Source organism: Ambystoma mexicanum, chromosome 5p (genome assembly GCF_040938575.1).
Source record: "Ambystoma mexicanum isolate Mex_15411 chromosome 5p, UKY_AmexF1_1, whole genome shotgun sequence".
NCBI lineage: Eukaryota > Metazoa > Chordata > Amphibia > Caudata > Ambystomatidae > Ambystoma > Ambystoma mexicanum.
Window position 1 is genome coordinate 952656423 of NC_090930.1, and position 27568 is coordinate 952683990.

General features: G+C 46.8%; 1 protein-coding gene across 5 annotated transcripts in view; it reads left to right on the plus strand.

The window, feature by feature from the left end:
- The window catches only part of GRB10 (growth factor receptor bound protein 10), an 848605-nt gene that overhangs the window by 741106 nt on the left and 79931 nt on the right, over positions 1 to 27568 (plus strand). For all 5 annotated transcript variants that reach the window (XM_069613407.1, XM_069613409.1, XM_069613406.1 and 2 more), the window contains one exon: positions 5716 to 5853. In XM_069613407.1, coding sequence (XP_069469508.1) covers positions 5716 to 5853 — 138 coding nt within the window. The remainder of the gene's footprint in view (positions 1 to 5715; positions 5854 to 27568) is intronic.

Below are 27568 nucleotides of genomic sequence, written 5' to 3' on the forward strand. Positions count from 1 at the left end.
TGTGGAATGGCATGCCATTACTTCAGATGTGTGGGTTCTGGAGATCATAGCCCACGGCTACTGTCTTCCTTTCTGGCAGAGGCCTCGCGACAATCCACCAGGGAATCTATCCTCGAGTCCGGATCCGCTCTTTGCGCAGGAAATTCAATCCCTGCTGGAGAAAGGCGCCATGGAACTGGTGCCTGTAGCAGAGAGGAACAAGGGATAGTATTCCCCTTATTTTTTGATTTTGAAGAAAGACTGGGGCTTGAGACCCATCATGGACTTACACAGTTTGAACAAGCTCCTCAGGAAGGACAAGTTCAAGATGGTTACTCTTTCTCAAGTCCTCCAGGCCCTTCAACTTCAGGACTGGTTGGTGTCTCTCGACCTCAAGGACGTTTATTTTCATGTGCCAATCCATCCAAAGCATAAGAAGTACCGGAGTTCGCAGTTGGCGACTTGCACTTTGTTTCGGGTCCTGCCGTTCAGATTGACCTCCGGCCCGAGGGTCTTCACCAACCTCATGGTGGTGGTGGCAGCGCATCTCAGGAAAGGGGGATGTAAGTCTACCCCTACCTGGACGATTGGTTGATCAGGGCGCGCTCTCCTGAGCAAGTCCTGGATCATCTGTCCGTCACCTGCCACTACCTTCAAGTTGAGGGAGAAGCCCAGCTTGTGAAGTCCCACTTGACGCGAACACAGTGGCTCCAATACATCGGAGCGGTGCTCGACAGATCCCTGGGGAAGTGTTTTCCTCCCCAGGTAAGGGCTCTTCACATTCAGCAGATGGTGCACAAGTTTCAACTTGCCCAGACGCTCCCGGCGTTCGAGTTCTTGAGTTTGCTCGGCCCCATGGCGCCCTGCATTCTTCTGGTGCCAGAGGCCAGATTGCGGATGAGATCTCTGCATTGGACCCTCAAGCTTCAGTGGTCCCAGTTCTCCGGCAGGTTGTCGGACCCCGTTCAGGTGCTGACCTCGGTCGCCCAGGACCTTCTGTGGTGGGCCGTCAAAGGCAATCTGATGAGGGGGGCTCCATTTTGGCTGCCCTGGCCGGAGGTGACAATCGTGACGGACGCATCCCTCACGGGAATGGGGAGCTCATGCCAACGAGCTGACGGTCAGCAGTCGGTCTCCGTCGGAGTCCAGACTCCATATCAATCTGTTGGAGCTGAGGGCCTTCAGGCTTGCCCTGAAGGCTTTTCTGCTGACTGTGCGAGGGAAGAATGTCCTGATTCTGACGTACAACAGTGGCCATGCACTACCTCAACAAAAAGGGGGGGGGCAAGGTCACTTCCTCTGTGCAGGGAGGCGATGCAGCTCTGGTTCTGGGCCATCCAGCAGGAAATTTCGATCTCGGCAGTTCATCTGGCCGGAGACGAAAACGAGATGGCGGACGCTTTGAGCAGGCAGAGCGCAATCTCTCGAGTGGGAGTTGGCTCAAGAGATTCTCCTGGAGATCTTCGCCCTTTGGGGGACCCCTCTAGTGGATCTCTTCGCCTCCATTGTCAACCGGAAGTGCTAAAGATTCTGCTCGCGGGAATTTTCTCCAAGAGGAGCCTTAGGAGATGCGTTCGTAGTGGATTCCCACTGCTGTACGTGTTTCCTCCAGTCCCCGTCATCCCGCAAGTGCTGCGGAGGCTACGGAGGTTCGGTTCCCGGATGATCCTCATTGCTCCGTCATGGGCCTGGAGGACGTGCTACCCGGACCTTCTCGACTTGTCCATCTGCCCTCCACGTCGTCTTCCCTACCGAGACGATCTGCTCTCACGGGACGGGAGTCAGGTTCTCCATCCAGAGGTCAGATCCCTCAACCTTCACGCTTGGCTTCTGAAAGGTTGAGGTATAAGGATTGGGACCTCCCTGAAGACGTGATGGGGGGGGGGTGTTGCTTTCGGCCAGACGGCCGGCAACAAACTCCCTGTACCGTTGCCGTTGGAGAAAGTTCTGCGACTGGTGCAGGGTTAAGAATGTGGATCGTTTTTCATGTGACATTCCTGTGGTTCTGTCTTTTTTGCTTTCTTTAGCTCACAGGGGCTTGCAAGTGGGTACCGTTAAAGGTTACCTGGCGGCGCTGTCCATATTTAAGCGCTTGTCTGAGGATTGTTCTTATTTTAAAATTCCTTTAATTTCTCAGTTTCTGAAAGGGCTCACTAATGTGTTCCCTCCGTCAGCTTTCCAGGTGCCCGGTTGGGATTTGAACCTTGTTTTGAAATTCCTTATGGGTGCTCCATTTGAGCCGTTGCATTCTTGTCTATTGAGACCGTTGACCCTGAAAACTGTATTTTTAGTTGCGGTCACTTCCGCTCGCAGAGTGTGAGTTACAGGCACTTTCAGTTAAGCCACCCTTCACTGTTTCATAAGGACAGGGTTGTCCTTAGAGTTCATCCTTTTCTTCCGAAGGTGGTGTCGGAATTCCATTTACAGTAGGTTAGTCTTCCAGCATTTTATCCTCCTCTGCATCCTGTTAGGGAAGAGGAGAGGCTCCATAGGATGGATCCTAGGAGAGCTTTGAGTTTCTACATTTCATGCATGTCCCGGGTCAGAGTGGACGATCAGCTCTTTATTGGTTACGCTGGAAGGCGTTTGGGACAAGCTGTGACTAAGCAGACTTTGTCTAGAGGGATTATCTTGGCAATTTCTGAATGTTACCGTCTGGCAGGTAAGGACCCTCCGATGGGCTTACGGGCCCATTCTACTAGGGGTATGGCTGCCTCTACCGCCCTGCAGAGGGGGTTCCTATTCGTAACATCTGTGATGCAGCCACATGGGCTTCGGTCCAAACTTTTGTATGTCATTACTCCCTAGATTCTATCCATGGGCAGGATCTGACCTTTGGCAAGGCGGTCGTTTACTCTGCAATTTCATTGGGCATTCTAAATTTGTATATTCTAAATTCTTTTCTCTCCTTGATGTTGGTACTGCTTTGGGAGTCTGTCATAGATATGGAATACGTCAGAGGACCCAATCCCCTCGAAGAACAAGTTACTCTTAACTGGTAACATTCTTTCGATGGGATGGTCGGACGTATTCCATATCACTCCCTCCCTGCCAACCCGCTACAGAATTTCTTATGCAATTGCAGCTTACGTTTCCGCAAGGCTTTCTGTGGTCATACCGGCACAAGATTGGTGCCACACGTTCTGGGAAAAAACTACAACAGACTACGGGCGTCGTGCGTCCTACTTATAACATCTGGTGACGTCGGCTCGACTGAGGCCCTCGAGTACAGCGTGTCGACGCAGGATGCAGACGCCAAAAGATTTTCCGAAGCAGCACAGCTGTGGTGATTACTGTCATAGATATGGAATACGTCGTCGGACCATCCCATCGAAAACGTTACCAGGTAAGAAACTTTTTCTTCAGGTGGTCCGATGCACTGTTTGTGACTTTTTGGGGCTCCTCACCTAGCTCTCGGGTATCCAAGGCTTCCATCGCCCCCCATGGGGATGGACCTGGCCATGTCGGATGCCTACACAGCCATGGGCAAACCTATTCCTGAGGGGATTCATGCTCATGCAGTTGGAGCCAAGGCCATGGCAGTAGCATTTCAGAGACCTGCTTCTTGGGATGTCATCAGCAAGGCAGCCACTTTGGTCTCTGTCGGCCTTATGTAAACAATATTCGCTGAAAACCTGCTCCAGGCACGACGCAGTGTTTAGTCAGGCGATTCTGAAGAACCTTTTAGATTCATCCTGGATATGAGGCAGGTTGTCACAGCTCCACCCTATGTTCTTGTTTGGTGGATCGCCCATAAGGATGGAGGAAAGGGGACAGAACGTATGAGTAATTCTAGTTACTCACAGTAGTAACTAGAGAACTCGGTCCATAGTCCCCTTTCCTCATTACATCCCTCCCACCTTCACCGCTATGATGCCGATCGCTTATAGGTAATATTACTAGCCAGGTATCTAAGCGTTCGATGTGTTCAAAGGGCACTGAGGTGAGGCACTGGGGGGCAGGGCCTCGACTGGGCATTTCCACGCCAGAGGCTGCGCCCCTGCACGCTATACTGAATTTGAAGGGAAGCTCATTTTTGTTCCCCCAACCAAAGGTTCTGGTACTGTCCCCATGTTGGCAGACGCCCACAAGGATGGTGGAAAGGGGACTAGAGTACTCTAGTCACTACAGTGAGTAACTTTAATTTCTGCCTGGTCTTCACATATAGGACCCTGGTAATGGAACTTTATCAGGATCAAACCTTGTCCTTGGCAGTTCTTCCATTCGGTGCTTCAGCTAGGGCCATGTTCTACATGGAGCTCAGTCTTCTGTTTGTGGTCATTCCAGTGTTCAATCTTCAGCAGAGAACTACTGTATTTCTCCCCCACAATTTCTTGGAATTATCCTCTTGGTCACTTACTTTGGGCCTGGGTGTCTTTAACTCGTGGCATGGCCTTTACCCAGGAATGCAGAGTCCAATTTCCCAAACGCCTCGAGCTGCTGCAAAGGAATTTTTCAAACTTCATAGTAAGTTTGATTGGGGGGGTTGGGGCATCTATTGGTTTATTTCTTTGTTGCAATTTTTAATTCATCCTGTGAGCCAAAATGAATGCTCTGGAGTGCATAGGAGAAGGGATGGAATAGTTTGTGAGGATAAAGATCTGCAGAGCTTTAGCCAAGTGTTCACCACGCCTACCACTCATCCTGTCGTATGTCATGCATGCAGCATTGCGAAGGTACTTTGCCCATAACAAATTCATTGGCACAAAGATTCCAGGCGCACATTTAGAAAGAAGTGTTGGTTTTTGTGGCAATGCTAATAAGGTCTTTGTCAATACCTTTTGCAGCTTGAAGAATAACTTCTTGGATATTAGTGGGAGTATATCCAACACCACTGACTGTTTAGCATATCATGGTGTGGAATGGGACAGATGGTTTTTAATTTGTCAAAGATGAGTGAATACATTGAAGCGGAGGGACCTTATTTGAACAGGTGTGGCGCTCTTCCAATAGGTGCTTATTTATATCCGTTTGCCTGAACTGCAAGGAACCATTAATGATCCACAAGTACAATTGAATAACAACCTATTAAACGTAACACGCAAAAGTAGTAAAACAAATTCAATTTGGGCATTACCATAGGTAAAATTACTTGGATTATCATGTACTGTACATTTTCCCCTTTCACATTAGTGAGTTTTAAGGTGTAAGATAATTTCTTATCCCACTAAAGCAAAGATTGTTAACCTGTTGATTAGAAAATCTATGCTGAGAAGGACGGCGTTTAAGTGTTTGAAAGGGTACCTCTCCTCCTTTACAAATGGCACAAACCTTGTTGAATCCATGCTAATATTTTTACGTCGGCGGTTTGATGAAAAACTCAGTTGTGATGTGGACTTTTTTGCAGTTTTCGGTGTCATGGCAAAGCGTAGCACAGACATTGCTTCAGACTTATAGCTTTCATATTTGGAGGCTACTGGATTTCTACATTGTAATGGCATAGACTGCATTGACTGAACACTTGCTTTGTTGTGTGGGGACATGTGCAGGATCAAAGGGAGCATCACATTCTGCAGTGATATCGTGTAGTGACCATGGCAGCTTACCTGCTGTGTTTAGGAAGCCTCCGATGAGGCTAGCTTTTCTTGTTGGAGATGTTAATCTCTGCGTTAGGCAGAGGTCAGCTCTGTTCATCTTTGTATGTTGAAATCTTTTTTTACTTCTAGTATTGTCAGTAATGTGCACATTGAGTAAATACAATTTTTGTTTTATATGAAAATGTTCTGTTCTTAACAGAACTTTCTGAACACGAGCAGCTGCCCTGAAATTCAAGGCTTTTTACATGTGAAAGAATTGGCTAAAAAGTCATGGAAGAGGATGCTTGTGTGTCTGAGAAGATCCGGCGTCTACTGCTCTACAAAAGGGACTTCAAAGGTGACCTTTTCTTTTCATTAAAATGTTGGTTCCATAGTTAAACTTTCTGCAAAGCAGCCAGCTGGCATGCATTTAGTGATGGGTACGTTGTTGGGGCAAGGTCATTAGGTTACAGCAGATGTTTTGCATGTTTCAACACGATTATGATATGCATTTTACTAAATGTATTTTAGTGTGGAATCCTATAAGATAGGGTAGGCAACCTGGGCTTTTAGCACCCATGATCATTCTATTTACTATATTGACTTGCGCTGAGGTCGTAGGGTTAAAGCAACGCGTAAATGACTGCTGTTTGTGAGGAAGCACTTTTAAGTAAATTCCTGCTTGCATATAAAAAATAAATCCCTCCACAAACTGAAATGTCAAAGATACCCAATTGTAATTTGGTTTTGATGACATTTGGTTGCAGTGAAGCAAATCTACACGTTTTGAGTGCATTTGATCGGTGAATGGCAATGGGAACAATTAATGGGGGCGAGGGGGAAGGGGTGCAGGAATGAGATGGCGCAGAGATCAATACTTGCGTGTTAGTCAAACCCAGTAATGTCATTAAGGTGTCAACGATACTGCCTCAGAGAAGGCCCATTTTGATGGTGCCTATCCAGTTCAAGTGCATTATTTTAACAATTATTTTTGGGTGTTTAAGTGACCATAGTTAATATGGACTCTACTTGCTGAAAGGCAGCAGCTCACTTTAAATGCTTTAAAAATGGTCATTTTTTAGGAACTTGGTTCAACACCTGGGCATAGGACACAGATCCTGATCTTTACATGTTGATTATTGCTGTTCAATTATACCTATAAAGGCAGTAGCTGGTGGAGCCAAAGGAAGAGAACTGAACATAACAATGAATCCATGCAGCAACACTTCAACGTAAGGTTCTAAAACAGCAGCCGCCGCCGGCGGCTAGAGCGGTTGCTAGCAAATCATGTAGTTAACCCTGCCGCATCAGACACGCACTAGTGAATGCAGCCAACGAATGCTGCATGAAAGGTGGTTCCTCTTAGCAGTAGGGATTCAGGGGACAGATCCATACAATGTCCAGGCCAGTCAGTCGCTAGGGCAACAACCCAATATAAACACAATGTGGAGAGTTTCCCAATAATGGCACAAAGGCGAATGTCCTAGATGCTGCCCAGTGAATCGTGGTGGACAGCATGCAACTCTTGGAACCTGCCCCTCATGTGCCACCCAAATCCATATACCACATAGGCAAACACTGCTGGAATCCTGAAAATATATTTCTTGGTGCCACCTACCCAACTCCAGGAGTGGAACAGCACTCCCAACTCCTGGAAGCCACACGTGTGGCAATCTAAACAGTAAACGCTCATTGCTGGAAAAAATAATGCATTCCCTGAATCCCACCTGGCCAGTCCATTGTACTTTGAACACGAGTTCAAATCCCATCCTCGTAAGTGAAGCAACCTGGGACAGCATGCAGACATGGGATTCAGGATCCTTGCATATATATCTTCCCTTTATGGGAAATTAAATGCACCCCACTAGCCACAGGCTTGTCTCAAACTGGCTCCATCTTAAACCAACACCCTAACCATTCACCTGATCTATCGACCCCCTAGTTCCACTATTGTCATAATCCATCCGATCCTCTCAGCTAACATTAAGGCCCTTACCAAAATTGTCGTCATTGGCGATGTTAATCTAGGCTATAACGAAACGCTGACACGAATGCCATAGCCGCAGGGGCCCTAGGCTACACTCAACGCGTTCTCCAACCTGCTCAAAACAAGAGTTGCATCCTTGTCTGGCTTGGGTAATGGAATTGCAACATCACAATCATAGCGAGCACTCTGTGCCCATGTCGGACCACCAATATCCGCTTCAGCATACCCAACTCGACACCCCCGCACTCCTCCCAGCCGCCCTAACACGAGATTCCAGGAACATTATGACAATATGCATCCTGCCCTTGCTTACAGCAATCATGGGAACTCCAAATCTCACCTAGTGACCAAACTATGCTGGTAGACCTCTACAATTGCTCCTTAACTCACGCCATCAACACCATTGCACCTCTATGTCTACCCAAACCACTTGCCCACATAAATGGCTGGTTCACCCAAGACCACAAGGTACTCTGCACCAAGAAACGGGCCTCAGAAACCACGTGGTGCAAAGATCTGACTAAATCTAACAAAACTCTTTTTGCCACTTCCGCTAAAGACTAAATCGGCCATACTCGAGGCAAAAAGCACCACGCAACACATGAATCGACAAGGCTAACTCATCTACTAGAGAACTATTTACCACCCTATGAGAGCTGGAATCCCCTATTCTCCAGCATGGTGTCTGGCATGGATTCGCATGCTCATGAATACTCCCCGTCGTCAGGCTGGGAATCCTCGGTAAAGGAAAAATCGGTATCAGTTTTGTTTCTGATCTGTATTTCTTAGTAGTAACCAATCGCTGATCGCTGGGTCATACTGCCCCCAGCCAATGACTGCCCTCTCCCTAAGCCCCACCTCTGGCAGTCATCCTCAGATTTTTACTGCACGCTCAAGTGTTGGGAGTCCTCGTGTTTAGCTCTCGAGTTTTTTTGCTGCGTTTTCACGCTTTTTCAGGAGATTTTCTCATTTTTTCTGTTACAAAGAAAGGAAGGGTTTCTGTACCAACGACGAGAGGCCAAGAGGAAGCTGGTCCTCGCGGTGCCTTTGCTCGACGTCTGGAACGAGGGGCTTGCTGTCCTCAAGAACCCTTCCACGGCACCCGCCAAGAGGGACAGGTACGAGAAGTACTGAGTTCCCGATACCACCCCCTTGTGCTTCAGGGCCCAGCCCACGCCGGACTCTGTTGTCTCGGCAGCGGCTAAGAAGGCAGCGGGTGCGGCGGCTTCCACTTCCCCGCCGGACAGCGAGGGCAAGAAGTTGGACTCCATGGGACGACGATTAAGGCGGCCAATGCCTTGGCGATCGTGGCCCGCTACGACGGGGAGCTCTGGTTCAAGATGGCGCCCCTGCTAGACTTCCTACCTGACAAGAGGGCGGAGGCCCTAGAAATTCTGCAGGAAGGCGAGGTGGCATCGGATCAGACATTGCCGATACCGGATTTCACCAACTGGGCAACAGAGTTTGCCTCCGACAACGAGGATGGCTCAAGGCAAAAGACTTTCGCCAGGATGTCCAGACCAGAGTGTTGGACATGCCGTTCGATGGCAACAACCTCTTTGGTAAGGCGGTGGACGAGTCTCTACAGACCCTCGAGACCGACTCGGAGATGGCCCGGGCCCTCGGGGTGCTTAAACAGCAACGGCCCTTTTGGAGCGCCGGAGGCAGACCGGGTGCCTCCAAAGGTTCCAGCGGTGGCTCCTCCACTTACCGCCAGGCGGCCCGCTCCTCTTCCCAGGAGGCCTACAGAGGTTGCGGCAAGCAAGGGGGATCCCGCCGTTGTCGCCAAGGAGGCCAAGGCGGCAAGGCCGCCTCCAAGCAAGACTGACCCGGCCGTGTTGTCGGGCCCCCACCGAAGCACCCTGGTGGGAGGCAGGCTGACAAAGTTTGTCAGCGTGTGGGAATCCATCTCCACCAACCTTTGGGTGTTGGAGACCCTGGCCAACGGGCACTCGCTGGAATTCCAAAAGAAGTGCCCTCGCATTCCTCCCCTGGCCAGGAAGGAAAATCGCGTCCCTCAACTGCTGTTGGAGGTAAGGGCGATGCTCAAGAAGGGTGCCATCGAGCTCGTCCCCAGAAGGCTCTGGGGCTCCGGAGTGTACTCAAGGTACTTCCTCATCAGGAAGAAGACAGGCGGTTCGCGCCCCATCCTGGACCTGCGTCGCTTAAACAAGTACATCAAGGCGCAGACATTCAGGATGGTCACCCTCCAGCACGTGCTGGGACAGCTGGAGGAAGGCGACTTCCTGTCGTCTTTGGACCTGGAGGATGCTTACTTCCACATCCCTATTCTAAAAAGGCACAGGAAGTTCCTCAGGTTCGTGGTTCAGGGACGCCACTACCAATTCAGAGCCCTACCGTTCGGATTAAAGTCGGCACCCAGGGCTTTCACGAAGTGCCTGGCACCAGTGGCGGCACTGCTGCGCCTGCAGGGGACCCATGTTTACCCCTACCTGGACGACTGGCTAATCCGGGCAAGGAGAAGGGAACTCGCCGTCGAACACACGGCGAAAACCGTCCGGTTGCTCACGGAGCTGGGGTTCGCCATCAACTACCCCAAATCCCACCTGGTCCCATCGCAGATAGCACGGTTTCTGGGAGCGAAGCTCGATACAGTGGGACAATTGGCCTCCCCTTCAGAGGAGAGGACCAAGACCATCCTGGGCAAGGTCTGCTAGCCACGGACGTGGCCAAGGTTAGGTCCATCAAGTCCCTCCTCGGGATGATGTCCTCATGCATCTATCTTGTACCCCTTTGCAGACTTAGGATGCGTCCGCTACAGGAGTTCCTCGACGCCCGCTGGCTTCAGGCGAGGGATCCCTCTCGACGAGGAGTTCCGTCGGGCGATCTTATGGTGGGGCATCCGTGCTCACCTCATGACGGGCACGGAATTTCAAATCCCGGCATTTCAGGAGACTGACTGACGCCTCTCTGGAGGGTTGGGGGGCCCACACCGGAGACCTCCACGCAAGAGGCCTTTGGCTCCCGGAGGAGAGGTCTCTCCACATCAACATTCTGGAGCTCCGAGCAGTGTTCTGGGCTCTCAAGTCGTTCCTTCCATCCCTCAAGGGCAAAGTGGTGAGGATCTTCACTGACAACACCGCCACGATGTTCTATATACGGAAGCAAGGAGGCACCAGATCCCCAGCCCTATCCAAGGAGGCCCAGGATCTGTGGCACTGGGGCGTCACCCAGGGGATGTTTCTGTTTCCTTTCCACCTGGCAGGAATAAAAAAACACCATCGCCGACTCACTCAGCAGGGAGCTGCACTCGTGCCACGAGTGGGAACTGTGCCAGGATCAAGTGGATCGACTCTTCCAACAATGGGGCAAACCCCAGATCGACCTGTTCGCGACGGCGACGAACTCCAAGTGCCAGAGGTTCGCCAGCAGCTTCCCACAGCCGAGGAGCATGGGCAATGCTTTCTCGTTCCCTTGGGACGGCCTGTTTCTATACGCATTCCCTCCGTTGCCGTTGCTGCTCCGCCTCATCAACCAGCTCAAGAAGTCCAGGTGCAGGATGATCCTCGTCGCACCGGCGTGGCCAAGGCAGATCTGGTTCCCGGACCTTCTGGACTTGTCAACGTCCCCACCAGTCAAGCTGCCGGCAGACGCGGATCTTCTCTCCAGAGAAGGAGGCGCCATTCTCCATCACGACCCACAGTCGCTGAACTTCCAGGCCTGGCACCTGCAGCACTAGAGTTTGGAGGGTACGATATCCCGGCTGATTGCAGAGAGGTTCTTGCAAAGGCCAGGGCGTCCTCAACTCTCACGCGTTACGATCATAAATGGAAGAGGTTCTCTGTCTGGTGCCGTGCACAGAAGATTAACCTTCTGCGGACTACGGCCCCTCAAGTGCTGCCGTACCTACTGTCGCTGGACTGGCTCACGCCTCCATAAAAATACATCTGGCTGCCATCTACCGATATACCAGGATGACGGGACAGGCGTCCTTGTGGTCTCATCGCCTGGTGAAGGAATTTATGAAGGGACTATTCTGATCATTCCCGCCGGTGAAGGCTCCTGCCCCGTCGTGGGGGCTTAATGTGGTGCTGACCAGGCTCATGGGAGCCCCATTCGAGCCTATGCATTCTGCGCCTTTGAAGTTCCTGTCATGGAAGACAGCGTTCCTCCTGGCCATCACCTCTGCACGACGAGTGGAAGAGATTCAGGCCCTATCTTGCAAGCCTCCATACTTGACTTTTCATGACACAAGGGTGGTGCTGAGGATGCACCCCTCCTTCATGCCCAAGGTGCCGTCGGACTTCCACCTCAACGAGCCTTTGGTGTTACCAGTTTTCTTCCCGTTGCCTTAGACTCCGGCCGAGAGGACTTTGCACTCGCTGGATGTAGCTAGAGCGCTGAAGTTCTACGTGGACCGCACGAAGAGTTTTCGGAAGACGTCACAACTGTTTGTGAACTTTGGGTCTGTGAATTAAGGGAAGGCTCTCTCGAAGTCTTCCATTTCCAGATGGCTCTCCGGCTGCATCATTCATTGTCACCGGTTGGCAAACCGACCGCTGCCCGGCTGTCCGAGAACCCATTCGACCTGAGCAATCGCTGCTACCACGGCGTTCCTGTCTGGTGTGCCCCTGCTGGACATCTGCAGGGCTGCTTCGTGGAGGTCATCGCACACCTTCACAAGATTCTACTGCCTCGATCGGGACTCTAGGGAGGAGTCCAGGGTCGGCCAAGCAGTGCTGCGCAACCTGTTCGCTTAAGGTGAGCCTGGTGAGGAGGTAAGAGATGCTTAATGTTGAGCCTGTTGTATTGCTTAATGTTGAGCCTGTTGCCACCTCCCGTGGTTGTGCATGTGTATACTGCTATGTATTCTTATATTCATGAGCATGTGAATCCATGCCAGACCCCATGCTGGAGAAGGAACAAGTTACTTACCTCGAACTGTTGTTCTCCAGCATGGGTCTGGCATGGATTCACATGCGAACCCTCCCGCCCCTCTTCGGCTCTTCACTTGGTCATACTGCCACTTTACGTGCTACCAAATATGAGGATGGCTGCCAGAGGCGGGGTTTAGGGAGAGGGCAGTCATTGGTTGGGGGCAGTATGACCCAGAGATCGGTGATTGGTTACTACTAAGAGACAGATCAGAAACAAAACTGATACTGATTTTTTCTTTACCGAGGATTCCCAGCCTGACGACGGGGAATATTCATGAGCATGTGAATCCATGCCAGACCCATGCTGGAGAACAGTTACAGGTAAGTAACTTGTTCCTTCTCCCCCTCCCCCACAGCTGCGTGAAGGACTTGATCTGATGTACTAACATACAAACTGCCCTGTTTCACAAAATATCCCTCCAAAAAAAATCCTTCAAAAGGAAAACCAACTTCTCGGATGTCACCAGTCTTCACACCTACTCCTGTACCACATTACCCATTACCCCCTTCTCCTTCAAATTAGTCTTAGAACCAGAAATGACCAAAATCTTTAAATACCTCAAACCATCCTTATGCCTAGGGGACATTTGCCCCACCCCAGTCATCAAAGAATGCGCAGATGCCTTGGCTCCTTTCGTAGCCACATTCAACACCACCTTCGCAACCAACATAGTCCCATCTAACCTCGAAGATGCTTACGTACTACGGTTATTAAAAAACCCATGCTAGATCCAAACATCCCCACAAACTGTTTGCTTTTCTCCTCAATCTTAGCTTGAGCAGTCCATCTACTGATTCAAGCTCACTTGGAATCTAGCAACCTCTTTGGCCTGCATCAATCTGGGTTCGGACATGGCACTGAATCGGCCCTTCTAGACCTGAAAATACAACTATACTAAATCAAAGACTTGGGCAAAATGCCTCTCCTGCTATTAATGGACCTTTCAGCTACCTTCGACCTGGTCGATCATCAAATACCCTGCAATCGTCTTGTCATATCAGCCCACTTTTCCAAGCAAGTCACTACCTGGATATCCACATTACTCACTGTTAGACAGAATTGCATGCAGTACTCTCTGGGACAACCACATACAATTAGGACTAAATGTGTAAGCCAAACCAACCTTTGTTATAAGTCTGTACCACAGTTTTTGGTAGCAAGCTGAGCAGCCAGTCTTATCTCAAAAGTGAATTTGAGCAGTACAAGAAGTTACACAGAGGGCTTTCAATCAGTGGTTCAAGTAGACACTTATACCCAAGGTTTCTTGGTAAAACTTATTAATTTATTACACAATCATTTAGAAAACCTTCACTAGAAGGAGACAACTTAATATTATACACAAACACACTTCAGTACTGAACCAATAAGTTCCTGAACAAGTTAGGCTCCCCTGAAGTAGGAGCAAAATGGCACTTCTGTTACTTTCAATGGTAGTAAAAGGCACACGTTAAGTAGAATGGATCATAAATACTTTCTTAGGCAGTGCAAATAGTTTCAGTTCACAAGAGGACTCAATTCAGTTCAATGGGCATAGGCCAGAGTCAATGGACTAGTGTCTTGGATGGGAAAGAGCAGTTCTTGTAGTAAACGGTGAAGTCTTTGCAAAAGTTCTCAGAAGTAGTTTAGACGAAAAACAATCATATGTTGGGTCACAAGCTGATTAGGCCTTAAAGTTGGGAAAGTTACATGAACTTTCACCCCAAGAGTGGCATTCTCTAAATCAGGTTGGCACGGTACCTTAAAATGAAGAACAAAATGCAGCTGACGGTGTTGGTTCCTGGCAGGTCCTGAAGATCTCACTGTTCCTGAGCCTCATTCATGGGGACAAGAGGGAGGAAGTCGGGACTCCTGTACTGCACAGGATCGTCGGAAAACGCTGATAAAATGGAGTCACTTCAGTTCCAGTAGCTGTAATTCAAGCAGCCAAGCTGGTGTCCCCCTCCCTGGTTAATCCTAACCAGCCTGGAGAATGGTATCCAGGTTGCTTACGAGTTGATTGGTCCCACCAACTCAAAGGAAGAAGTCATCCTTGAAGGGGCTTCTCTGTCGAGATGAACTTGGCAATTCAGACCTGCAGCAAGGCTTCCCTGGGCAAACCATCAATCCAGGAGTTGCAGCAGCTGTCCTCTTCAGCCCTTCTTCGGTTCTTTCGTTCCAGTGGTCGACTCTGCTTTCCAGTCCAAGAGACTCTCCTTTTAAACATCCTGGCTGTCCCTACTCGGCCACATATGGGCACCAGGACTTAGAGGACATCCCTGGCAATAACAGATTCCAGTCCTGGTTCGAGACAGGTCTTGAGTGGGCCAACTCTGGCGAGGGGACAAGTTCATCACGTTACCGGGACTGGAGGACGCACTAGGGATAGGCCATCTACCAGTCTTCCCCTTCCCACTAAAAGGGGTCCTAATGAGAGGGAAATGGAGGGAAAAAGTCCAGCGGTAGCTAACCCCCTTCGAAAAAATTCTAGATGGGAGAAGAGAAATGAAGGGCCTTATCTTGACCATGTATATGGTGTTGGTAGAAGCTGGGGGTGGCTCAACGGCAAACTTGAACTAAGTGGAAAGAGACCTATGAGCTGATATTGACCCTGAATTATGTGGAATAATATGTAGAGGAACCTCGCAAGTATCGATATCTAGCCAAAACCAACTTCATGTGATTTAATTGCTCCACAGATGGCAATATGATCCGCATACTGTCCAAAATGTTTCAATCAATGAGTTCTCTGTGCTGGCGTCAATGTGATCAGAGTGGATTATTGGCATGTGTTGGGGGTGTCCCCGCGTTAAGGTATTCTGGTACGAGGTGCTTGGATGGATAAAAGAATTGGATGAGATCCAGAGAGTGGCCAGCCCTCTCCTCATAATTTTTGGTTTGGAGGAACACGATGGAGACTTTAGGAGACTGGCAGGCTTAGCAGCCCCGCTCTTATTGGCGGCTTGGGTCTGCCTCACAATGGGATGGAAAGAGTCCAGGGCTCCTACGAAAAAGGAATGGTTGTGTGGCCACCAACATCTGTACAATGGAGAGTATCACGGCAGCCCTCCACCAAAAATCCACCCAGTATGAACAGTTATGGGGAGGCTTTATATCCAAATACATGACAACTGTTTAAAAAATCTTGCACAATACAGAGTCTGAAAGTTATTCGGCTGCGACGTTACCATCATGCAGACCATTTTGGAAGAGATCTCGCCCTATGCTCGGAACGATGACAAGTACCCATATATAAGGAAATTGAAAACTATTTATGACTCTCACTAATTGAGGCGCTGCCCACAGAGGGGAGGCTGAGGGGGGCAGGGGGTATAAGGGAAGTTGTCGTTTAATGAATTATGCGGTACTGTTGATGGGTGGGATGTTGGGAGGATTGTTATTGACACGCATTGGACACTATTTTAGTGTGTACAATACCTTTTGACAACTCAATAAAATCAAATAAAAATGCCCAGAGTAGCCTTGAACATCCCCAGGAAAGACCGCATTTCTGAAATTAAAAGAAATATGCACTGGCTGCGTGTTGGCGATCGCGTTCTGTTCAAATCCCTAGCCCTCACCCACAAGTGCATCTCACACTGTACTGAAATTTTTATCTGCCGAGTTCAACATAACTCAAACCTCCAGGGCTACCCGATCTATATACTTGAGTCGCCTCACCGTACCTAGATACAAACTACAAAGATCAGGGGGCATCAGCTTCCAAGTGATTGCGGGCGAGAATTGGAATGCACTCCCTCTTTCATTAAGATCTGAACCTGCATATTGGGCCTTCTGCAAGAACCTGTAAACCTGGCTTTTCTCACGGGATAGTACTTACTCTATGCACCCCCCATTATGTTGCTAGTTTTTGGACTATGCTGAACTCCATGCATTTCTTTGCTATGCATGCTTTTTTCTGTGACAGCACCTTGATGCCGAAGGGTTTAGCACACTTTATAAATGTCAAAATAAACATTTTTATTGACAGCCAAACTATCGTTCAAATGATTACATGAAGGGGTAATTAAAGCACTTCTCCCCATCATACAAACACGTCTGCCTTTCTCATTTGCAATCTCAGCCTCTTGCCAGTCCTCTGCCTCCCTCAAGTTGTACCCCATCCAAATGTCTTATTAACATGTCCTCCTTTAAATCTGTGTCAACAAATAGAAGGGGTCCTTCAGGTAGTAACACAGAGCAATACAGAACACAATGGCCCAGTGGATAGAGGATGACGACAATCACTTCCTAATTTTTGTTCAGAACATTCTTTTTATAATTTTATTGGAAAAATGCATTTTTTAAAAAGAAATGTACAAGTAACACCAATACAACAGTTGCAGAATTGTGCTCACGCAATTTCTTTCATACTTTCCTTACAGCAGTATGTCTTAGTTCTATACACTAAACGACGGTAAATCTGTCATTTTCCATTGATATTTTAACATAGTATTTGGGTCCCTCTCCTCAATTAAGATAAGTCTGTATATGATTTTAACACTTCACGAGACAGAGGTTTTGCAAATATGCGGGCGAACGAGTAAGAACGCCGAAAGAATACAGTGAAGGGTCTCCCATTCAGTGTGCAAAGACCTGTGGCAATCGAGCCATGCACTGGAATATATCCGTGTGCTTCTGAGACGCCGAGAATTAGTGATGGGCCACTACTGATCAGTTAACCATGGTACTGGTACCATATTATAAGGAGGAATCCTGACACCATAGTACATAACAAGAAGCACACTTGGAGTCTATATGACTGTAATCTGATCTAGAGAAAGACTCAAAGTGGAGTTGTGATTAGGCCAGTACATCTGGATCCCTCCCATGAAGGAAATGTGGAGATGATGTGGCTCACCCAGCATATATGAAGCAAAACACATTTGGTGTTTTGTTTATCGTCCTGATGAAGGTTGCATCAATAAGAGGACACTATTGTTGATGATCTATTCTGACAACCGAAACACGTGTAGATTTAAAGAGCTGTTGGAATCGTCATATACAGCCTGTTACCTTTATTGAGGAGAGGGACCCAAATACTATGGTAATGTATTATAGAAAATGACAGATTTACTGTTCAGTGTATAGAACTAAGACAATTCTGTAACTGTTGTATTGATAATTGTACATTTGATTATACATTTTTTTAAAGATGCATTTTTTCCAATAAAATATGATAAAGAATGTTCTGAAAAAAATTAGGAAGGTGTTTGTCATCCTCCATCCACTGCTCCTTTAAATCTGTGCAGCTCCCTCCAAAGGTATGAACATGTTGGCGCTATACTTTGGCCTTTCATCGCTTTGTCCATGTTCTCCGAAGTAGCTTGATTTTATTCGGATATGTTGCTTCATTGCCCTCCGTTCACACATGCCTTGTGAGTGAGTTGATGCCTGCCATGTATTGCTTGCTTTATCAAGACGACTCATCAATCATGGTCAGAAATGCCACCATGGCCCCAATGAGGTACATCCTCTAGGATAAACCTGGCTAAATGACCAGGAACCACGTCTCTCATTCGCCCACTAGAATGGTGTGAATATCAGTGATGCACTCATGTGCTACAGGTTGAGTAAACTGAGCAGACCTAGGGTGCAGCCAGCCCCTCATTCTAATAGCCGCCCACACAGATTAACTAGATTGGTAAGAGACTAGAATTCAGGAAGATGGAAGCTTCCTTGCCCTGAGAGTAGAGGATGCTTAAGCAGAGCCAGAAGTGACTAAACTGTTATCCTGTCTATCTTTAGTTGGCCCTGCTTCCCTTCTGTGGTTTCAATTTCCTCCTCCCCATTGAAGGTGGCTAACCTCTGGCTAGCTTCTGTGGGGGCGCACCTCCAATCACCTTAACCCAGAGTAGGCCCACCTCTTAAAAAGCAACTGCATGTTTTTTCCATAAAGCAAGCTTATTGTCCAATTGGCTAGGAGGGGCTAGATGACCCTGTGGAGTCAAACTAAACCAAGTCTCCCTGAACCACACTAGTTGACACATTATATAAATGTTTGCAACAGTTAAAACCCTCCCATATATTTTATTACAAACCACCCCCGCACGGGATTAGTTAAAACCTACACAAATCCAATTTTTCTCCCCCCCATTCTTATTGGTTGTCGTTATTTTAAATTCCATCTTAATCTAATGTGTTTTTAGGATTAGTCTGTGGTAGATCATGACCGTACAGTTATACATTCACATGCAAACATAATTCATTACAAGTCCCAGCTGGTCCTAGACCTCTTAATCCTAAATGTAATTTGCACATGGTTCGCACGGATACTTCAAACCGGTTCTGGTTGCACTATCTAGAACAATCTCACCCACCCCTGCTTTCTAGCGTTATTGGAAAATTCTAATCTGACTTCCAATTCGGCACACATGGCACTTCCTAAAAAAAAAAAAACACTATCAGTCAACCCTAGCCTCAGGCGTCCTTCACTCTGTTTATTACTGGTCAAAAACAAATCTGGATCCCTCTACAAGCCCCCCCTTACACATAGAATACATCTGCCTTTGCAACACTACCACGCCATAAAAACCCTGGACGGTAGATTAGCAGAGCTGACCATCTGCTAAGGTCGTAGTTTTTAATTTACCATTCCTCTGAAACTCTTAAACCAGTTTCTTCAATTCACTTCAAATTGATCATGCAAAACCCTGACTGCCAAGTTTAATCCATTTATTAAAAAAAGCCCACTACATGTAGATTCAGAATTCCTTGTGTATGTGTCGTTGTGCATGCATGTTTAATAGCCATCATGTTTTCTTCAGTGGGTTCTCCATGACCTGTCCCCTTCCATGCATGTGCATTATGAAGCACTTCGCCGGCCAGCTTCTAGGCACTTCATACCTGGATCAGGTTTTAGATTTCTTTCAGCGGTTTTGGTATTTATCTTTATAGGCGCATGCTAATCTACTATGGATCAATCTTGAAAACAAAGTAACACCACCTATTCCCTTAACTACACCAGATGCATATGAAATTGCAACATAGTGCCAGTTTTGCCGCACCACCAGTCACAAATATGACCCTGTGCAGTATGAACCTCATCATTGGGACTATTCCTGATAACCCAATACATCCCTCAACATAATCACGCTTACCCCTGCTCCAGGTACAAACGTGACTCACTTGTCCATTCTGTTGGAATTAATATTGAATCGTTTAACCCTCACATTCCTACTAGAGGTATACTTCCTTATGTCATAGTATGCATTACTGGAAGTTTGTTTTCGCTCAACTTTCCACCCACTGGTCCCAGCATCATTCAATTGGGGCTCCTCCCTATGAAACTGCCACCAAGGCCTGAGCTTACTACGAATGCTTGCCTCTTATCACCTCTAACGGGAGATCCCAGTAACTGCGTGGTTCACTGATCCGTAGCCCCACAATTTCGCCAGAATTGTTTCCCAATTCCCATGCCAGCTTAAAATAAGGTTTCCGAGATTTCAGATATCTTGTTGCCCATTGCTACTGGGGTGGTTTTGAGGTAGTGAAAGCATGATTCAGGAATTTACTAATTTGCCTTGGAGACAAATTGCACTCTTTGTGACCAGAAATGAAAAACATTCACTCTTGACTACTTGAAGAAAGGCTATATAGATCTACTGGAAGTGGGGGCATCCACAAATCCACCTGTCCACTTGCTTGCACCAACACTATTGCTAATTACTTGCCAATTTGCACTGATAAGATATGATGGTTCTTTATAACACGCTTAATACCCAGAAGTTTCTAAGCACGGACCCGGGGATCGAACCATTGTTGCTGTGTCGTCTTGCTTCCAAGGCGAGCATGTTGCTGCTGAGCTATCCTCCCAAGATGGTCCCACCAATCCAAACCTAGCTTGTTTATTGGGATTTTGAGAGACTCTGTGGTATCGTCTGGACCCACAAACCTTTGCCGCTATTGACATTTGCACATCACCCTCTCCCAAGCCTGTCAACCTTCACTTTGTCTTTTGGCTGCCAAAATTCCCTTGTGCCCTGATTAGCCCATTCAAAACAACGGAGTCTGGCAGTCCAAGCACAAATTATCCACTACTCCCTTAGAGTTCATCCTTGACATGTTGAAATGGTCCTAGCAGTGCTTTCACTTTCAACCCACTTTCATTCGTTGATTTCTTTTTAATTGATATGATTTGCGTTTTCAGCTCGCACCCAATCATGATGGGAGAACAGTCTCCAGGTAACTCTCCCCCTTGAATCCTTAACAATAGACTAGATTGAAGCACACATGGGAACGAGCATTGTCAAATCTTGGGGGAAAAACAAAAGAAAAGCCTTCCACAGAAGGAACGAAGCAAAACGAAAGGGGTGAAAGCTGGAAGGTTTAGAGCCGATCGTCACCTCTGGCATTGCTCTGGGCCACCCTCCAGACCATTGTTCGTCTGCTAAGTCATTACAAAAGGGAAACACCATATTCAAATCAGGCTTGGTCCCACCACTAAAGGGGCAGTCCAGCCCAAAATGCTTGGTCACATCCCTTCTGCATAAGACAAGCATCCCAGGCATGTACACCACATTAAATGAATATTGTTGGAATCTGATCTGGATTACAAGCCTGGGTTACTTGGGTGCCATCAAGCTTTGAGAGCATGCATGTCACCTATCGGAGGTTGGTCTGTGTAGTTCAAAATGTGAACCCCATAAATGCTGGTATAAATTCTCAATAGCTCAGGCACAAACTAAAGTTTCCTCCTTTGGCAGAGTAACCCCACTAGGGTAACTACAGGAACCCTCGTGGGGTTCCTCATCTGCTTGGTCACCCTCCCCTTTATGCCTCTGTGAAGGGACTTCTCTTCAGACATTGGCACTGGAATAAATGGTCTGAATATTGGGGCACTTCATATCGAAGATATATTGCTTATACAAAGGTTATTTGAAGTGGAACTTCCTTGTAACTACATTGCTGGCTTTTTTGCCACCCCACTTACTGCCACCTATACACGACACCCTTCTGGAGGAGAGCAATAAGGGGTTGCTAAAGCGTGGTAAAGGAGGGGACAGATCTGAATCTGCTCATTCCAGGAATGAATCAATGGTTGGTCTCTTGCTGTTTCGTGCAGTTTCAATCGCATACCAGATTGTTAGGTTTTTAGTCTTTCCCCCACTTGAAGAACTTGATCATTGTCGTTGTAGGGTGAAACTGCTTCCTTGCAAAATGGTGAAAACATTCAAGACTTTTTTAGGCTCAACAGTTAGAGAAACTCATTAAAACAGACTGCCTTTGCTGCCTCCCTCAAAACCTTAGTCCTAACCCTTTGGGTTGGCCTCTGCAGCGCCTATCAGTGTCCAGAGAAACCTGTACAAGCCATAAACTCACATAGGTAGAGTAATCTCTGGAATCGGGATGCAAGGGGAATCGGAGGTGGCTGACAGCAGGGCCAAAGTAGAATCCATTCCAGCACCACCCGATAGACTGAGGACCTCGGAGGTGGCAGGGAGTTGGCATCTACCAGAATATTTAAGTACAATCTACGAAGTTCTACACACATGTAAGCTGCCATCTTTCTGTGTAACCACTGTGGGAGATGCATATGGTCCCTGACAATTGGTTTGAGCTGATCCTGCTTGAGATTGGGGGGCCCAGTTCCAAAACGTGTGCATACCCAATAGGATGGTAAGTGCCAGAACAACCCTATGATGGTGAAGTTTGTGCAACCTCAACCGGTAAACTTCTCCAATACCTTTTTTAGGCATATTGATTTTCTATTTCAAGAAATTTAAGTGCAAAATTAGAAATAGAATTTGTAAAAACCGATACAACCACAATTAGCCCATCTCCACCCTATACTGCCCCTCCTGCACTCCCCCAAAACCTCATAAGTACATTTTCAAGCTCCAGGGCCAGTTTGTGTATAAAAACAATGGTTCAAAGTATGGAGATTACAGAACGCTACTTTCTAGAAACCTTGCCCAAGTATCAGCAGTATCAAGACATCTATCCTCCTTCTGGATAATCTTTTTGTATGCTGCAGTAATTCAAATCTTTAATCGTCCACTTAAGTACTTGCTTCCTGTGGTTTAATCCAGGCCTCTAAAGAAAATTGTAGTTGCCTTACATTTAACTATACTTTTCAATTATTCTCCCAAGTGATCTGAGCTCAAAATTTTCAATTCTCGATTTAAGGGACCGTAGAAGGGAGGAGAGAAGTTGTCATTCGATTGAGGATATCTGACAAAATGAGACCTGCTCGGAGCAGCCCCACCCAATATGTAGAAAGGAGCCCGTCTCCCTACATTGTCCCAACATTTCCGGCAGTGGGAATCCTAAATCCTAAGTTCTGCAGTGTACCATTAGGCCCCATGTAGGATGTTGTAAAATATCCCTTGTTTTGCAGTCCATCTTGCATTTGTCACTCCTGCCAGTATGGATGGTCTGTCTATGCTCGAGTCTTGACTTTCTTTCTCAATTGCTCCAACTTCTAAAGGCTGCAAACATACGGTTATGAGATGTTCCATCATGAGTCATTGATAAATATTGAATGATTAGTGTCCTATGGGTCTGTGTTAGACATCATACAGTGATCAGTAGGTACATCCAGATATCCAAGTGAAATGCTAATTTCAGGTCCACATGAGACACTGCACATTGAACAATGGTATGGTTTAATTGTGTAGTACTTCGGGTAGAGTTAACAATATTGTCGGGTAAACCTGTTTGAGGGTTACTCGCCAGATAAACATTAAGCCACAATAGGGAAGAGTTTAAACAGACCAGACGATTACCTCTCGTAGGTACCTCTACGGGTTCATTATATTGCTCTCTGTACTGCCAAGATGTCGGGAAGGACCAGGCAGTAGACGCCAGATCATGATCACCATTAACCTGGGGGGGATACACCAAATCCTTTACCTACCAATATATCTCTCTCGTGACAAGGTAATAGAGGGTGGCATGCTGGGAACCTCTCGCCCATGTTATCCCAGCTGGCCCGTCACCTGGTAAAGTACTGTTTACCTAAAGGAAGCCCACTGCATCCATCAGATCTATCCAAGCCTTGCTCCTGGTAGAGTAACTACTTTCAGGTTTACCAAAACAATGAATGTTCAGATCCCCCATGATTACTCCCACCAGGTCCCTAGCTAGTTAACATGTGTCAAGGAAAGATGTTAACGACCTCAGGAATTCTAAAGGTTTACAGCCGTCTGGTTCCAATATAGTTTTAAGAGGCCTAAAGAGCCACGCAAATGATCCCAGTCTGTGGACCAGGAGAGCCTGGGTGGCTTGCAGGAGCTACCAAGGCATCTCCAAGCAGTCGGTTCAAGTCCCAGGCCATTTTTACATGCCGTCACCAAACAATGTTCTATTAAGCGGAACCCCTTTCTATTGCAAGATTTCCGATGCAAAACTTGCTTTCTATATTAAAGTTGGTGTAATGTCTTAACTGAGACTCTCCCAAGTATTTGTTAGTAAACGTTTTGTATTGCACAACAGGTCTACTCCGAGGTGGAAAACTTGATTATGCCTAGTGTTATGGTGTGGAGTCTGACCCCTCGCATCACTCTAGCCAGTTTAGTCGGACATATGGCCCACATGTTTTGTGTACATTGATGTGATATAACTGTACTCTTCTGTTTTGCCTGGGCTGATTTCATAATCTTAGATTTAGAGCCTACCCAATAAACAAGCAGGTACACTGATCCTGCAATGCACTTCCTTTTGTACCCTTGTACGGATCCATAGCAGTCTTCTAGCGGTAATCCTGGAGAGGTTGAAAATAGTCGGCTGCCTTGTGAAGAGCAAATCATTGTAGTTTTCAGAGCAAATGCAGAAAGGAACGGACAGTGCATACCCCTGCCTGGTACCTCTGTGAATCCTACGGAACACTCACTGAACCCCTGCCTAAACTTTCCTCGCAAGTGGCCAGGGAAAGTAACTCTTCCTGGCATTCGGGGTGGTCTACTGTGAGAGGATCACCTGGGAGAGGAGATCCCGTGGGATGAGACACAGTATTTTGACCTTTGAAAGGAAGAACCTATTAAAGTTGCTGGAACAGGTAATGGTTTAATGGTGTATTGCCATTATGATGCAACTGAACCACCTATAACACCTGTGGCTCTGGGCACACGTACCATAACACCTGATCAAGCCTTAATAACCGAGATCCTTCAAGGTATTTCAGGAAAGAAATCCTCCTTACTCACACAGGCATAATATGAAGCAATCTAGAAATATGGCCTTTAGTTTCTTCCTCTGTAACCACACATTCTAAAGGTTCTTCTTTAAAGGATTCTAAGGTGAATACATCTACCATTAATCAAGAAGTTACTTAAAAGAACTAGCTTTGTTTTTTGTAGACATCATGTCACATAATCCCATACGTACTTGGACGAGGACTGGGTTATGTTGTAGTAGTCCAGCAATTAAGCTTAACAGCCCACACCTGAAGGAACTGGGGAGGCATGAAAAGTCGGGTGCAGTTAATTAGAAGGAGCTGGAACGGAACTGTGACAGAAGTGCTTGTTGTAGTAGCAGAGACAGGAGACAGTCTTGGCAATCCAAGCAGAAGTAGAAGAACCAAAGGGACGCCCGAATGTGGATGCAGCAGATTTCACCAGCTTGTTCTGAGGGTCCTGTTCCTTCAAACTCTGAGGTGCAGCGAAAGGCATGCAGGAAGACTGCCTTCCCCATGTGAGCCTAATAGCAGAGGGTTGCTGTACAAGAGGCCTGTCAGAAACCGAGGCAAGGAGTTATTGTGAAGCTGTGGGTCTCTGGAGTGAGAGGGGCTCCTTAATTGAGTGACCCCTTCAGAGAGGAAGTTTGAGCCAAGTAAAGCCAGAAGCAGTAGAAGCTGCAACATGTGGAAAGAGGATCACAGAAGCCGGTGAATCAAACCTGGCATTCTGATTCCTTGAGCGAACACTGCCGGCAACATTATCCACTTGCGTATAAGCAGAAGCGTGCTGAAGTTGTTCATTGAGTCTTTTAACAAGGGGACAATGACAAGGTAGCACTAATGTAATCGGGTAATTTTGACGCCAGGAGGATGTTGGAGCTTCAAGCTTTGGTCATTGACCCACCATATCTACGATTCATATCTACTAAACCTCACTTCATATCTAAAGTCCCGTCGGAGGTTCACAGACAATCTACTATTGCCTTGTCTGTTTTCTTCACTCAGGGCTACCACTCCAGCAGTGAGGACGCTGCATTCCCTAGACGTCAAGAGGGCATTGAAGTTTTATCTCGATCGTACTAAGGTTTTCAGGAAGTCGAGACAGCGGTTTGTGGCCTTTGGTCCCTCCAACAAGAGCCAGTCCATTTCCAAGCAAGGACTTTCCCGTTGAGTCTCCTCTACAATTTCCTTTTGCCATGGGAAGGTTGGCAAACCTCTGAGGGGCACTCTTAAGGCCCATTCTGAGGTCAACAGTGTAGTCTGCGGCACTGTGGGCTGTGATACTGCTCAGTAGCATCTTTGGGTGGTTTCGCTGAACTTCACCAGACACTGTCTGGGACAGCAGCTTTTGGAAGATGTGCAGGTGGGAGAGGCAGTCAACGCCTGTTTCAATAAGGTAGGCCCTGCAGCTTCCGTTTTTTTTTTTTCACTGTCTTGCTGTTTTTGTTTATTCTACATGTTGTAGGCTGATGTTCATTGTGTCAATGACTGGGGTCTGGTGAATGGGGTTGTTTTGCTAGTCATGCACCTCCAGGTTGTCATACTGCTATGTAATATCTTCACAGCATGTGAATCCATGAAAGATCCAATGCTGGAAAAGGGAGTAGTTTCTTATCTGTAACTCCATTTCTCCAGCGTTGGTGTCTTTCATGGATTCACATGCGCTCTGCAGGCAAACCTTGATTCAGGTTTACTCTACTTTGGAGGTTAAAATCTGAAGGGAAGCCGCGGGGGTGGGGCTATTTATACCAGGCGTCCTATTGGTGAAGCCTAAAGCACCCAAAAGACGTTGATAGGACACGAAGTGTCGCAGTTGTCCACAGGAAAACGCAATGTTAGTTACCGAGGTTTTCCAGCCTGGCCACAGGAAATATTCACAGCATGTGAATCCATGAAAGATGCCAACGCTGGAGTACAGGTAAGAAACCACTCCCTTATTTCACTGGCGTGAAGAGTAAATGCTGCAAAAGACCATTGTTAAACACTTAAACCATGAAGTGGTTATGCGCCTAATTTTCCTTTTCAAAGGAAGCGTGAACTCTACCTCTTTATTCACACAAACAATCATTGCTTCTAAAAGTTAAGTGGTTACATTTTGTATCTGCAATTGAAGAGCGAGCAAGCATTGCCTAAGCCATGAGTTACCCTATTCAGACTGAAAGCAGCCGTTCTCGGAGCCAGAAAACAATCCAATACTGTGAGCCCAATAGAAGTTCAACCTTGCCTAAGATACAAGTGTGCAAGCATTACCTAAAGCCAAGTGTGGTACCAAGGCTTCTGGGTAATTGCTTTGGCTGACAGTTGGCAGAGATTAAGCCTTAGACTGCTCACTTGAGCCCCTACTCACTCTTAACCCAAGTGTGAAATAAACCTACTCTAAAAATCTGTATCCTGTCTGTACACATTGCTTACGTCTGAATACAAACCTTATTTGATATAAAGACCAAGCTGTACAACCACTTCTCCAAAGAAAACGCACAGGTTAGAAATACGGTAAAGATACTAACAGTGCAAAGATCACAATGAAACAAACCCGAATACAAGTAAGCATTGTATCAAATAAGCAGAGGAACACACAAATAAAAGGTTAGCTGCGCCTCTTACATGTAAAACTGTATTTTGAATATTAAACCGTTATATTAAACTCATTGTGTCCTTGCTATCCATTTTCACAGTACACCACGTGTTTCATTAACATTACTTCCAAAAACTGCCTTAATATAATTCATCTCCACACAATCCACTGACATAAGATAACAAATATGGAAAAATACATAAACCATGTCTCAAATACTATATTCACTCAAATATTCAACTATGCATAGTACACTACTAATGCATATCTTCAGAACTGCTGGACAGGCACACTGACTGTGCTACATTATTTCCTTGTAGCCAGACCATTATTTCCTAGCTCTAAATTTAAACATCTGACTAGGTACACCAACTGTGCTACCTTAAATCCAGACCTAATTCCACTTCATGAATTGTATCAATAGTCAAACTACAAACTACTATCCCAAACAGTCACAATAATTCAATACATTTTAAAACTGTGTGCACCTCATATCTACTTTCAGTGCATGTATATTT